Raw genomic sequence first — 14,540 nt, 5'->3', positions numbered from 1 at the left:
CAAATTTTACACCTCAAAAACCAGTTCTGAACATCAAAATCTTAACTACTGAATGCTTCAGCAAGAATGGTACATCTCCATTGCTGTGATAAACTAGTATTTTCCAGTGACTCTTTTCTTTCCGATAACATCCCAACGTGAAAAAACGTTTTTCTTTCAAATAAATAAACTCCATTGTTTTCTTCTCATTGTACTTACACTGGGTGCCTCTGATGCCATGCTGTTATTTTACTACTACAAGAAATGATTCAAAAAAATATTTCACAAAATAATCTATGGAGACAAATTCTTGCAGCAGAAGGACAATCAAGAAGGAAGCCAGGAAAAGCTAATGGTATTGATTCTGTATCATTTCTAGCTCCCTCTAGTTCTTACCTATTTCACACATACAATAGCTTGCACTACATACCCCCAAATATTCCACCATGCAGTGAGTTAAACATGCTACAAGGGAATACAATATAAATAAATAACTTCCCTAGTGAAAACACGTCAGGAAAGCCCCATTTTTAAAAATCCTACTCCTGAAAACATTCTGCATTCTAAGTTAATGAAACACATGGTTAAGTTTTGCTATTTGCCATTCCTTTCTCATATTGCTGAACATTGTCTTGCATGTATTTTCTTTAAAGTATCAAAATTTTATCTGCATCTAGAAAACTCCATCTCCATGCTAATTTTGACAGCCCCTGCTAAAAAAAACCCAGAACTTTATAGTTTATATATAGTTAACATGTAAGTAAAAAAATTACAGAAGTATTCTTACTTGTTGGAAAATCTATTAAAAAAGCAAAAATGTCAAATCATTTTAGTATAGAAAATACTTTGAGCATACTTGCTGAAAGCTGGAGAGGTGAACACACATTGCCAATGTGCTGTACAAGTCCATGGTATAAAGTTACACACACTTCAAAATCTGACATACACAAATCGGTCAACAAAATCAGATTCTTCACTCTCACAGACTTCATCAGAAACACCAACAAGCACGCCTTTTCTTAGACACACTATTTCTCCATCTACAATCACTTTAGGTGGCAGTCACATACATTACTGATTTGTTCCTGAGTCCTTTTCAGTCTTTGTAACTCGGGCGTATCGGTCACAATACTGAACCCTCTTCCTTTGCTTTCTTCAAAGTCTCTTTTGTATTTTACCTACAGAATAGAAAATACAGAACAGGGTTGTTTTCAGTTTCCACAAGGTGCCCCTAGCAATGTAGCAATTCTTTTTTACTGTAAATAAAGCACTTGTGAAAGGTTTTCAGCCCTGAAAGGAGAAGCCTGCCTTCATCCACGAACAGAGATAGGCAGCAACTGGACAAAATTCCCCAGCACCCAAGCAACTGCCTCCTCCAACGGTGCCATGGGCTCACCTCCACGAGTACTGCAACTGTGGAAGGATTGCTCTCCGTGGTCACTTCTTTCTCAGAGCACTAACCACAGAACTACAGATGCCAACACAGCATCAAGTAAGCACTTATTTTCACACAAAAAATAGCTATAACTAAATCTGGAGGTCTTCTAAAACACAGCTTCACATTTCAGCCTCTCTTCATGATGACTCTACCAGTCTTTTGCCTAGTTGAAACATAAATTACATGCTAAAAAATGCTGCATGAGAAGAGTATTTAGAAGATTGCAAAGTCAAACATTCATAAATTAGGAAATAGCTGCCTGTACAAGCTTAATTTGTCCCTCTTGCACACACCTATTAGGACATTGTCAGGTACTCAATATTACCCTTTGACAAAGCCCCCTGCTTTATTCTATACACAGCAGAGATGGTTTCATACATGGTTGTATCTGGTTTTGGACCAGACTATTCAAATCCTACCATCAAAGCAGAGATATTGGTTTACTCAGGGCCTTTTTATAGTTCTCATCACAGTCATTAATCTTCATAATGCACCCTGGAAATAGGAATGGCGTTATCCGTGTTTCTAGGGCAACCTGCAAACTGAGGTGAAAAAACCTTAATCTCCAAAAACATACAGGGGTTTTGGGGTGTTCACCCTCATATCCCCAACACTTGAATACGTTCAAATTATGCACTTAAGTTACTTGTACAAATACCCAGTACTTCTGCAAATCAGTCTTGGGGATCTCAGTTTCAACATAAAGAAACAAGTTGAAATCTGCAAAATCTTAAGTCACTGTTGAGCAACAGACAAAACTCTGTACCAACAACAGAGTTGGGACCCATGGGACAGATGGATTCAGCTACCTTATCCATAACAACTTCCTTTTACTTCCTATGTCCCCTGCTTTATTCACTACACACATCCAGATTTTGCAACACGTGGGGGAGCAGTAGTACAAAAAGCAGTATTCTCCTTTACACAACTGATAACCAGAAAACATCCAGTTTATGCATCAAACTTTTAGTTTAAGGTTGGCTTAGTCTTATTTCACCAGCAAGCACTTAATGTTATGATGGTGATACACAGGAAAAAATAGCCCTAGATCACAAAAGTAAAGCTCCACAAGGCTACAGAATACAGTTTGTCCTGCCCGTCCTAATCCTCAATGTGCACATTCATAGATTTGCTTTTTCTTTAAATGCAGTTTTAGCGTATATAGTTATTGCTGTATATAGTTCACACATAGGCCCGTTACACAAATCCTTGAGATGCTGCAGTAAATGACCACTGCAACAAACCACCGTTTTTCCTGTGTTCTACCTTTAGAGCTAGCTGCAATTCATACACAAATGACTGTAGACTTCACACAAGTGTATTATTTTTACTTCACCCCAAGACTAAGGAAACAGCGCTCCCTCTCAGGCTTTTGAAGAAAGCATGAGCTGGTGGCCCATGCCTTTCTGTTCATCTCCCCCACATTCAACCCCTCTGCACCTTTCCTTCCATTTGACCACCATTATCAGGTATCACTTTGTCTCCCTCTGAGCTTCTAAACTAGTCTGGTCCATCTCTCGATGGCTTCTTGCTAAATCCCTTTATTCACGGCACTTCAAATATGCGTTTTCCATTGCCTATTATCTCCCTCTACTTCTACCAAATGGCTCTCCATCTTCCCACTGACTCCCAGAGGCTTCCTTGAACACACTGGGTGGGCATAATATTCCAGGACTGTCTGGAGCGAAGAAGTCTTATATGTGAACTTTCTTTATTTGAAGTTGTACAAAACTTTACCAAATTTGGACAGACTTCCATGGCTAAGGACACGTGCTAACACAAAAGACTTTCTTCCATCTCAGCAAGCTTCAACTCCTCAGCATTGAATGTTAAGAGAGCTGTTCAACAACAACAAAAAAAAAGCATCAAGAATTTCAAATAAGGGAATAAAAGTTTGTCCTAGTCTCAGCCTTGGAAACAGCTGAGTATTTTGCATAAAGATTCCAAATTTGGCCTGAGGCAGACAGCTGACATGGAAATGTTCAGCCTTACTGCTTAAAGTTTACCAGAATCATGAGCAAGTGAACACATAATAAGAAATGGGCTCAGCCCTGCCTGTAAAAGAGATTACCTATTGTTAGAATGAGCATTTCCTGTTATTAGTTCAAAATGTACCAGCCATTAACTTCAAATGACCTTTATTCATCTTACTAAGGAACAGAAGAAGAAGAGAAGGAGGGAACTACATAGTTTTAACTTTGCATTATTTTAATCTTTCAGTCAGATAAAAAGGGTTCCTACTCTCTATTAATAGATCACTTCACAGGAGTAAGGTTAACTAAATCCTTCAGAACAACTACTCTGAAACCATAAAATAATTATTTCAAATATTAATTAATATGAGTTAATATATGCATAGTTAGTATGAGTTAATATATGCATTATTGGATTTTGCTAACTTCAAAAAGTAGTTTTCAGTTATAAAAATCACAAAGAAATGTAATGTTTCATGAAGACTACAGCTCAGTGAAATGTGGCCCACTAAAACCACTAGTTACTGTAAGTTCAAAAGAACAAAAGCCCTCAGTTTCCAGAAAATGTCAAGTAATAATGATGCCATCAGTCATTCAGAACTTGGATCCAAAAAAAATCTTATTCAGTATCAAGAATGCATATGAATGAAGATGGGAGAAAACAACGGCTGACAGACCTCCAATTTTAGATAATTTAAAAATTCAAGTTTTTCTTACCCAGAAAAATTTTAGTTACTACAAAATCTGGCATTAAAATTCAATTTAATTGCTTCAAACCAGTTTATAGTAGAAAAAAAATATTCTGTATAGGAACTGTAAATATCACTATAATGAATGACTTAACTGCATACTGGGTCTGGCTGGGATGGAGTTAACTTTCCTCATAGCAGCCCATATAGTGCTGTGCTTTGTAGCTACAACAGTCTTGATAACTCACCAGTGTTTTGGCTGCTGCTGAACACTGCTTGCACAGCATCAAGGATGTCTCCCCAACCCCACCCAAAGGTCAGTAGGCTGGGCATGGGTGAGAGGTTAGGAGGTCACACAGCCAGGACAGCTGACCCAAACTGGCCAAAGGGATATTCTGTATCATAAAACACCCTACTCAGCAACAAAAGCTAACAGGGAGGGGGCCATTCATTATTAACATATTTGTCTTTTGAAGCAACCGCTATGCGTACTGAGGCCCTACTTCCCAGGAAGTGGCTGGACATCTCCTGCTGATGGGAAGCAGAGAATAAATCTTCTTTTTTTCTCTTTGCTTCCATGTGCTGCCTTTGCTTTTTTCCCATTAAACTTGACCCACGAGGGTTTTTTTATCGTATTTTCTCCCTCTGTCCTGCTGAGGAGGGGGAGTGAGAGAGCAGCTTGGTGGGCACCTGGAAACCAGCCAAGGTCAACTCGTGACAAACTGGAACCTTGAAATTTAGTTTTGAAGTGGAAATGTCTATAACCCCTAATGATTGAATCATAAATGCAGTCATTTCCTACAAAGATGCTTTTTAGCAACTCATCACCAAAATCCCAGCCAGTTGTTCATAATGCCTCCCTCTTGGCTCCAAAATTCAGTGCGGTCTCACAAATGCAGAGCACCCTCAGTGGTGACTGCCCTGAAAAATTGATCCGTTGAGAAACAATGTGTGGCATAAACATTAAAAATAAAACAGTAATAAATCACCATAAATGAAAAAGTTTTAAGTGAAAATACTTCATAAGAAGTAATTCTGCACAGACCCACAGTGAAAGGACTAAGTGATCCAGCAGATCTTTAACAAATCAAACTTCTCAGATTCATGACATTAGCAAGATATCTTTGAGAGGCGCAAAGACAGGATTGTGTAAACCCATTCATGAGGTCAGCATGAAGCAGTCAATGACAGAATCCATCTTAGTCTGTACATAAAATCTTATGCTGGAGAAAATGCTGCTCATTTTTTTTGCAGGTATACTTGGTACTTGGCAGCAAAGCCACCTATTAGCAAAACAAGATTAATTTTTCCTGGGAAAAATACACTGAAAATATAAATGAAGCCTAAAAGATTGATTATTCTCTTGGGGTTTTTGGCACCTGCCCTTAGTCCAGACTCATTTGCAATAGCAGAAGCACATATCAGTTGTACAAACAACACAGGAGTCCAAAAACACCAAACAAAATAAAGCAGAGCAAGCATTCAACATGGTGGATCCTCACACTCTTATGATCACTTGAGAACTGTGAATAATGTCAACCTCAGAAACACTCTTCACTCCACCTCTGCCTCAAAAAGCTACTCAGCCACTACAAAGCAAATATTAAATCCCCAAAAGCTAAGGCAATGTCAAAGCTGGTTTCCTGTACAGTCCCTTCTCCACTTCCCTGTACAGACTGGTAGCTACGCCAATAATCTCTTTCCAAAATATCCCCTTTCCTTACTCTGATCCACTGCACAGCCCCACAGACTGTGGCATGATCATGCCTGATGTCCAGCAAGGAAGGAGTAAGCAGGGTAGAATGAGAGGATGGGACCTCTCACATCACATTTGCCCCAAGAGGAATGTTCATAGACCTACAGTCTTTACCACACCCTGAGTATCTATGAATCTGTTTCAGTATGTTGTGTTTGAGGTTTGCCCTGGGCCATCTGTTCCTTCTGTGCCCAGCACACACAACTACTTCCCAAAGGTCACCATCTGCTAAAACACTGGTTTTCACAGACTGGCAATAAACCCTCTTCCACAGCACAGGTCCTAGAGGCACATCTTGGCAAAGATGCTTTTGTTTGGATCTGCTGCTTCCATAGAACACCTACGTCTGTTGATTTTGCCTTGGTTTATCTTGCTTCTTACAAACTTAATGGCAAGACAGAGAAAGAATTTACTCTGTAAATTAGGTTTTTATGAACATGACTAAAAAAAAAATGTTTAGAGGTAAGCCAAACATAAAGAACAACTCCAGACTAAACTCAGTAAGACTTCCTTTCAGTTGACTAATTCCTCCTATGAAGGATCCCTAACATTATCCTATCTGACAAAGCTAGGTTTCAGTCTTCATGGCATAGTCTAACACTGCCCATAGCTCGAAATCCCATTCATCCCCTGCTCATATTAGAGGTACATTTAAGTCCCATCTAAGACTCAACAACAGTTGGTATGCAATCTGCCCAAGCGTTGCTCTTCCTAATGGCAATAAAACATGGCCCTCTCACTGTCACTTAGAACTATTTTCCATGGTAAATCTAAACACGCATCTGGAATGCAGGAACTGGGAATGGCCCACAGGGCAGACTAAACTGTGCTCTGGATTTTTATATGAACTGGAAGCTATAGGTTGGGCATTCCTTAGGGAAGTCAAGGAGCTATGGACTCCTAAAAGGCCACTGACGAATGAGCTTTGCTGGAACAAGGGACTGCAAGGTTAAAGATTGCATCCCCTTAGTTTTACTGTTCTTAGTCAGCTAAAGGAATCTCTGTTAAAAGAAAATAAAAAATAAAAATAAAACAAAGCAAAAATCCCCTTTGACTGCATTTTGCAATTTTTCCAAACAGTCTTTAGAATGCACACAGTCATATTACAGAAATTTTTCCTTTTAATATAGTAAAAAAGTTATTTTCACAATTCATGGCTCTGAAGCATTCATCATAATAGTTGAAACTTTCCAAGAGAAGAAAGTTTCTCATTCAAACATGTTTTAACTCTGAAAAGGCCAGCACTCCATCACTATGAAAAACATTTGCAACTATATATAGTAAAAAGGTTCAAGTGCCATCACTAACACTAAATATACTGTCTTTCTACACAAAACATTGGGTGAGTCTGCTATCCTGTAAAGTACGCCTGAGCAAGTCTCCAACCATCTGCAAATCTCTGCACTGTAATTCCCTGAGGACCTCCACAGTTTTGCCAGGGAACTACTTCTAACCAACGAAAATCTTGGAATCCACATCAGAACAGTTAAAAAGTTGGATGGGTGAAAATTAAAATGTATAAATAGTAACTCTGAAGATAATGTCTCTATAATGTGGTCTCTTTATACTAAGGATGGTGAGAGTGGCTCACAGCAAAAACACAGGCAAAAGCATTCCAGACTCGGGGATGTGCAGAGACAGGAAATTGGAGGCAGTGAGAGATCAACAATTTCAGAATGAGAAAAAGATGGAGTCCTCAGTTTGGATGTATCACAACAGCATGTGAAAACTAGCTGGAATCCAAGTAAAATTACAATTGAAGAGTGGGTTATCTGAGACTGTTCCAACAGGCTTACATCCAAACAAGTCACCTGGGCTCCACTCCATCAAAAGTTATTTCCACTGAAACTACTTAGGTACCTCTGCCCATGAAATTATTTTTATGCCACTAAGTATGCTGCTCAAGTGCCTTGCACCTTGTTTTGCTATTGAGCAACGTGGAAGTCAATCACACCCTTTTCCATTAAAATATAGCACTAATGTTCTCCAAAGTCTGCACACACAGAGAAGGCTACATAAAGAACAAACCAGTGGCAGATCAAGCTGGTTTTCCCCCACTTCCACCAGCAGTCATCATCCATTCCATTTGTGAAACAAACTTTACATCAACATTTTAGAAGCAGTAAACAAATTCCGTGCAGAACTGCAGCTGACAAGAGATGAAGTTGCAACCTTCATGTCAGAGAAATACTGTCAGATCTTCCTGCACTCCCTATCACTTATATTCTGTGTTTGAACTAGTCTAGCTCTGAGGAACAGAAGTCTGAGGAGGTGAAGGATTTCTTACTCAGCCACAACAAAAATACATCTGCCTTTACCATATCTCATGTCCAGGAAGAATATGAAAGATTGACATACATAATTTCAATGCAACCTGATAAATTACCATAAATTTTAATGATACCCTCAATAATGAAACTAGTGACAGAAAACTCCTCCAAAAAGAAAGATAATTATCAGACATAAAGGGGGTAAGGAAAAAAAAACAAACCACAACATTCAAGTGCCTCATGTATATATTTGCTAAACCCTGAAATATGGTTTTAACTCCAGGGTCTAAACTAAACATACAATCACTGTATTGCTGTTCTCTCCATTGCAAAGGAGAATGGTCAGGCAACCACCAAGAAAATTACGAACTCATGAGTTCTGTGCTCTGAAGAAAGTACACAGTAAATCACAAGCACATGTAGGCTTGCTCTGCCTACTCTCCAAGGTGGACAGAAAATGCGTAACTGCTGGTTCACTAGGGCATCAAGACTGAGCTAGTAAGTCCTGCTGAGAGGCAGGATATGTTAGCTTGGGCTCAGTGCCATGCAAATTGTGGTCATGCAGCCTTTAGCTGGCTCGTAATATTAGCAGAGGCATCTGCCCACCGGGTACCAGAAAGATACAACCTAAAAATGCACATCCACAGAAATGACAGGCAGCCACAAGAGCAATTCTTGGGGGGAAAAAAGAAACCACAAACATTCACCTCCCTGCAAAAACCCACCAAATAAAAACCTCAAAAAGCCTACCTAATAAATCTTCCAAATAACACAAGGGCCATGTTGGTCCAAAGACTATAGCAAATTCACACAAAGAATCAAGCCAAAAACTGAACTAAAAAATACAGTATGGAATGTAAAGAAGATTGACCCCTAAAGGGATATAAAGATGACTGACCTCAGAAAACTGCAATACAGACCAAGGATGCAAGTTGTAGTCATATATTACAAAAGGTAACCAAAACAAACATTAACAGGCAGCAGAAGCCAGCACATGACATGGACGATGGGGGGGGGGGGGGGGGGGGGGGGGGCAGGGAATCTGTAAAACTTTCATGAACAACTGCCAAAAAATCAGGGAACATTCACTGCAGTAGCAGAAGAAAGAGGCTGAAATTAGTACAACTGAGAGCAACCAGAATGCAGCCCAGAATAAAGCGCAGGGGAAAAGGATCTGAAAAATCTAGATTTGAGCAACGCAGACATGCAGGCACACAAGTATTGCAGAAAATAACGAGACACAGTGCAATTATATCCTCTGGCCTCTGCTAACAACTTATCAAACTTCGGGTCTCTCATGTCTGTCACTCAGATGTCATGTAGCGGGCACCCTACATACCACTCACATTTGTAACTATCCTCTGTCTCATTATTCTACAGCTCTTCCTGTCTACTTCCTTGGTCAGGACATGCCATCTCTTACTCCAGAGTTAATGGATCATTTGCCTTTAGGTGCTTTTATGGAATCACCTTACAACTGTTTATTCTGTTATTTATTGGTTATTTCTTGGACACTGCTAGTGGAAGCTTGCAGTGCAACCCTGGTTGCAAAATCCGTGCCCGTTGTACACACCCTGTGCCCCCTTTGCCACATTAGTGTCACGGAAAGAGAAGGATGCACTTCACTTGTAAGAGAGTAGCAACAATATAATTTATTGATATAAAATAGTGAGTTAACAAAGTTCAATCGTAAATGCAACAGTAGTTTTAACAAGATTCCATGGCAAGGTACACTTGATTATTTACTGCATAGAGGACAGGGTCAGACAAAACTGTTAGGGAGACCCTCCCATTGAGTACCGAGGTTCAGAGAGGACCCCATTGCATTCTAAACACCTTCTCAGAGGGAAGTCTAGGTGTGGCTGGACCCAGACTTAGTCCCAGACTTGGTCACCAGCTTATGTCTAAAGAATTATATATGCACAATCAATCCTTTATATCACTTCACTAAGATTACAAAGTTTCAGCATTCCCAATTCACTTATCAAGTATCTGATGCAATAAGGATTCTCTCAACCTCAAGGAATAACCTTGAGAGGCATCCATACTCAAGGGGAGATCCTGGCTTGCAGTCCACTGCCATAGGAGAGCTCAATGGGCCCTGGGCTGTCCACTACTTATGGAGTAAGATGATTGACTTACAGCCATATTTACATACCAGCCATATTTTGGTTGGCACATGCTCAACAAGCCCTCAGCTGTTGAGCAAGATTTATAGCCTTGAGCTATTGTGTTGTTATCTGTCTCCCCAGAGTCCAACTTAAGCTGGATGCAGCCACCATGACTGCCACTGGTGGTTACTGCTTAAGCAGAAAAGTGAGCAGGGGGAAGCACACCACCACAATTAGTTATAGATGTTTCATGCAGTCAGTTCCTCTGTCTCTGTACAACCAAGGACAGGGGAGAAGGACCACTTATTTTTTCCATTTAACTGTAAGCAGATTCTGAAATCCTTAAAATTCTTCTGCTCTCCAAGTTATCTTTCTGCCACTCAGTAATGAAGATAAAACCCCAAGTTACTGAAGGCACCAAGAAGGTACCCTAGTGGTTTACAAGGAACTTCTTTTCTAAACGTTGGAAGTAAAAAGGAAAATAAATATGAAAGTCCATAAAATCAACTTCAGGTTAATGCCTGCAGCTTGGCACCCACAGATTAGTTTTAGCTAAACTCCAGCTACAACATGATAGTAAACTCCATTGTTTTGAGTTTGTAAATTCTCCAGTTTGTTCTTCATTTTCAAGCAGGAAGGAAAGGAAGGTGAATGGAGAATGATACATTTAAGAAAGGCAGTTTGATACTAGAAAATACATAGCAGACAGTTAAGCCTTGCATGTTTAAGTTTTCATTTATTTTCAACTCTGAATATCAGATATTCTTAAGAAATTTTAGCTACAAAGGGCAAAAACACAGAAAATACTGTTTTGTCCCAACTAATATTCCAAAACCATCAAAAGACAGGTGTTTGTGAAGAGAACTGAATCACTGCAGATGTTAATCTTTGGAGTAGTCCGTTTGCTGAATCACTTAGGGGGAATAATTTCTTATAGAATTCATTATGTAGGCAGCCTCCTATAAATGCAAATCTAATATTTACATTATCAACATCTCAAATATCATGATAACAACAGAGTGAAACTGATAGAAACACAGTAAAGTCATACAATTCCAAAATTACAGCCACATGAACTGAGATCAGAAGATGCCAAAGGCGACCAATAAATTCACCATTGCAACCTGGTTCTACTGTATTTTCTTCATCCACTCTGATGCTTGAATCATCTGAGTATATGATTTCCAATACCTCCAAATTGTTTGCCTCTACACCTAGAAAATGCTTACACAGGTAATCTACCTTATTCACAAAGAGGATGCAGGCTCATCACCCCAGAGGCCCTGGCTCGAGCTCACACTTTCTCAAGCACATTGGGAATTGTACCCCAGTCCTGCCACAACTCACGGGAAGAGAGACATAGGTTGGCCTAGACTCATGAAGCTACCAGACCCAAGGGATACATACCAAAAAAGCTTAGACACATGCTCAAGGGAAGGAACTACAGTGAGAACATGGTAACCTTGGGGAAGTTTTGCAGTGTTGATGGTAACAGGGAAATTAGGCCATTCCATTTGTCAGTTATCTAAGTAAAATGGGCAATAAAAATACATCATTCTCCTCATTCCACCCCCCATCAAAAACATTTGCTGTTCAAACTGTCACTTTAACATCCTTAAACTGAGATCAGATAATTAAATCATCCTCCAAGACTGGCCTTCGATTTCAGGATCTACTTTGCGAGCCTCAGCTAAAGCTTGTTACAGTTAATAGGAAAATTCCAAGTAATTTCAGTTTATCCTTTGATATAGCCATTACCCAGAGGACTCCTCAGATGGTGATAACTGGCCAGGAACAATGGGCTCATCAGACAAAAAGCAGATGTCTCTAATGTAGACACCTACACACAACCTCACCAACCAACCCGCTTTTACAGTGAGTGGATAGAAACAGGCATTTTCAGAGAACAACTCAGCTCATCCTGAAGAAGGTATTTAAAACATCTTAAAAATACCTATATTTTAAAAACTTTAAAATACCTTAAAATGTAAAAATACGTCTTAAAAATACCTAAAATATCTTTAGGTATCTTAAAAAGACATCTAAAGCCAGGTGAAATGAACTCTATCCAGAGCTCTAACACTCCCCATCATGTTGTCTATACATCTCCCATCATGCTGTATTTTTCTGAGCTGCTTCAAAGTAAGTTTGTGACCAGTCTCCTAAATCTTCAGAATTCTAGACCTGCACATGGATGTCAGTACTGAGTTTCGTGTGGGACCAGTTTTCAGACACAGAAACTATCAGCTGCATACAACACAGTGTTTTTTAAATTGAGAGCTGAATCACCAGATTTTTTCAAACTGTGCCTATAGAGCAGTATGTAAAACCAAACTAAAGGAGCAGTTATTTATGATGTGCAAAGGAACAAGAAGGGCAAGGTACCCTTTAAATATATCCATTATTCATTCCTACTGAATACGCATGACTTCTCCTTCAAACAGTGAGGGATATGTTGTGAGAGATGCCCTTCTAATAAAAACAAGGCAGGAATGTTAGTACCAGAAGGTTCCCTGCAGGCTAAAAAGTGACAGTTGGCTGGGCTAGGATCAGAGCAAAAAGTGGGGTGTAGCAGCAGGGCCTGTTTACACACAGAAAAAAAGCAGAAAGAAAAGGAAGCGTCCACAAATTTGAGAAATTATTCCAGAAATGTACTGAAAACAAAAAAAAAAAAAAAAAACCAACCCACACACAAAAACCAAATACACTGTTTCAGAAAAGGAAGACCAGGCCTCCCAAAGGAGCAGATAGGGGCTGTACGTTGCATTTTTTATCAGAGGTGTTAGCTAATAACAATGAGCAGGAGTGGAGGGAGGGAAGAGAAATTGGAGAACAGTTACAAATCACCCCAATTGTAAAAATGCTCCCTTTGTTAAATGGCCGTTAGTGGAGAGAAGGTGGGAATTTAAAGAAGGATCTTTGTTATTTAAATGCTATCCTGTGCTGTTTTTTTCAAAACTTCCTTAGAAATCTATAATAAAACCAACTACTTTTTAGTTCCAAGCACTAAAGGCCACAGGCTTGGGCTCTGGGTTGGGTTTTTTTTTTCTTTACTGACCAGGGAAAACTAGGAGAGAGGTCATTGCCTCATATAAAAGAGAGGAATGACATTCCTAAATCTGTATACATCCTACCTTCTGACTGCTTTTAGATTTTGAAAACACCTACACAGATCATTACTGTAAAGCTTTATCATTACTGTAAAGCCTTCTACTTGTGAAACAAAGTAGGCTGATGAAAATAACTTTGTCATAACTTTCAATACTGTGTATTTTTTCTTCTCACCTCTAATAAACAGGAACTTATCCCTCTCAAGACAACCTAACCTTTTTATTTTAGGGGAGGGAGAGTAGTGGGATAGTCTGACAGTAATCATATAAAATTGTATGTGCCATTTGTATGCAAGGAAATAGGAGGACTGGCACACAATGTTAAAAAAAACTCTGAAAGATGCTAATTTTCTTAGATATTAAATGGTTTGCATATTTTTTGGAGATTTGTTTATCTGGAAGGGAGAAGGCTCAGCCTATATTCAGCCAGCATGCTATCCCCTTTTTAATACCTCAGGAAACATCATATCCTACAGACAAGATGCAACAGGGGTTTTGGTCTGCCCTGTTCAATTCACCTCTGCAGGGAGGTATATTCCACAGAAGGCAAATATGGCTTCTGCAAGTAATACAGCTAGCCTGCACAAATCAAATAGGCTGAAAGAAAGACCCATTTAAATGCACCGAAATGTTCAATAATTGCAGAGAACTTCATCCAAAGCCCACAGTACTCTCATGCACTGGCATAACAGGAAAAGGCACAATTTCTGGCAACTGCACAATGTGCTTTCTAACATACTTATTTGAATTACAGATAGCAGATACAAACTTCCCAGATTCCAAACAATGATTGTTCTTTTCCTCAATAATTTTTAGTATTTTCTGCTGCGGGGAAATGCAATTACTCACAGCAGTAAGTTTGATCCTTGGATCTCCTGTCAGGTTTGATACACATTCACGTTATTTTGAGAAATGGTAAATATTGCAAAATTAGTTCTAACATAATACAGAAAAGAAGTCTGAAGACAAACACTGTCTCTTCAGCAATGGAAAGCCCCAAAAAGCAACATCCTTGTCACTCCATGCAACTGTCCCTGTAAAGCACATTTGAATCATTATGCCTTTTTGCTTAAACAGGCCAAACAGGAGTAACTCTGGGCAGGCACTTTAAGGGCAGTATTTCCACTAAGACATTGTTTTTATGTTATTTTCCTATCACAAAGCTTAAACACATATTGTAAGTGTTACCTACTGGAAATATATGAGGGAATATT

The 14,540-nt window shown here is 39.3% G+C and overlaps 1 protein-coding gene across 2 annotated transcripts in view; it reads right to left on the bottom strand.

Annotated features, from left to right (window-relative positions):
* NEBL (nebulette) overlaps window positions 1–14,540 on the bottom strand; it is a 270,025-nt gene that overhangs the window by 145,850 nt on the left and 109,635 nt on the right. For both annotated transcript variants that reach the window (XM_074834325.1, XM_074834332.1), the window contains exon 4: window positions 1,050–1,157. In XM_074834325.1, the coding sequence (XP_074690426.1) occupies window positions 1,050–1,157 (108 nt within the window). The remainder of the gene's footprint in view (window positions 1–1,049; window positions 1,158–14,540) is intronic.

This window comes from Strix aluco, chromosome 1 (assembly GCF_031877795.1).
Source record: "Strix aluco isolate bStrAlu1 chromosome 1, bStrAlu1.hap1, whole genome shotgun sequence".
NCBI classification, from domain to species: Eukaryota; Metazoa; Chordata; class Aves; order Strigiformes; family Strigidae; genus Strix; species Strix aluco.
Note: the sequence above shows the minus strand (reverse complement) of the source record. Positions and strands in the feature narration are given on the sequence as shown.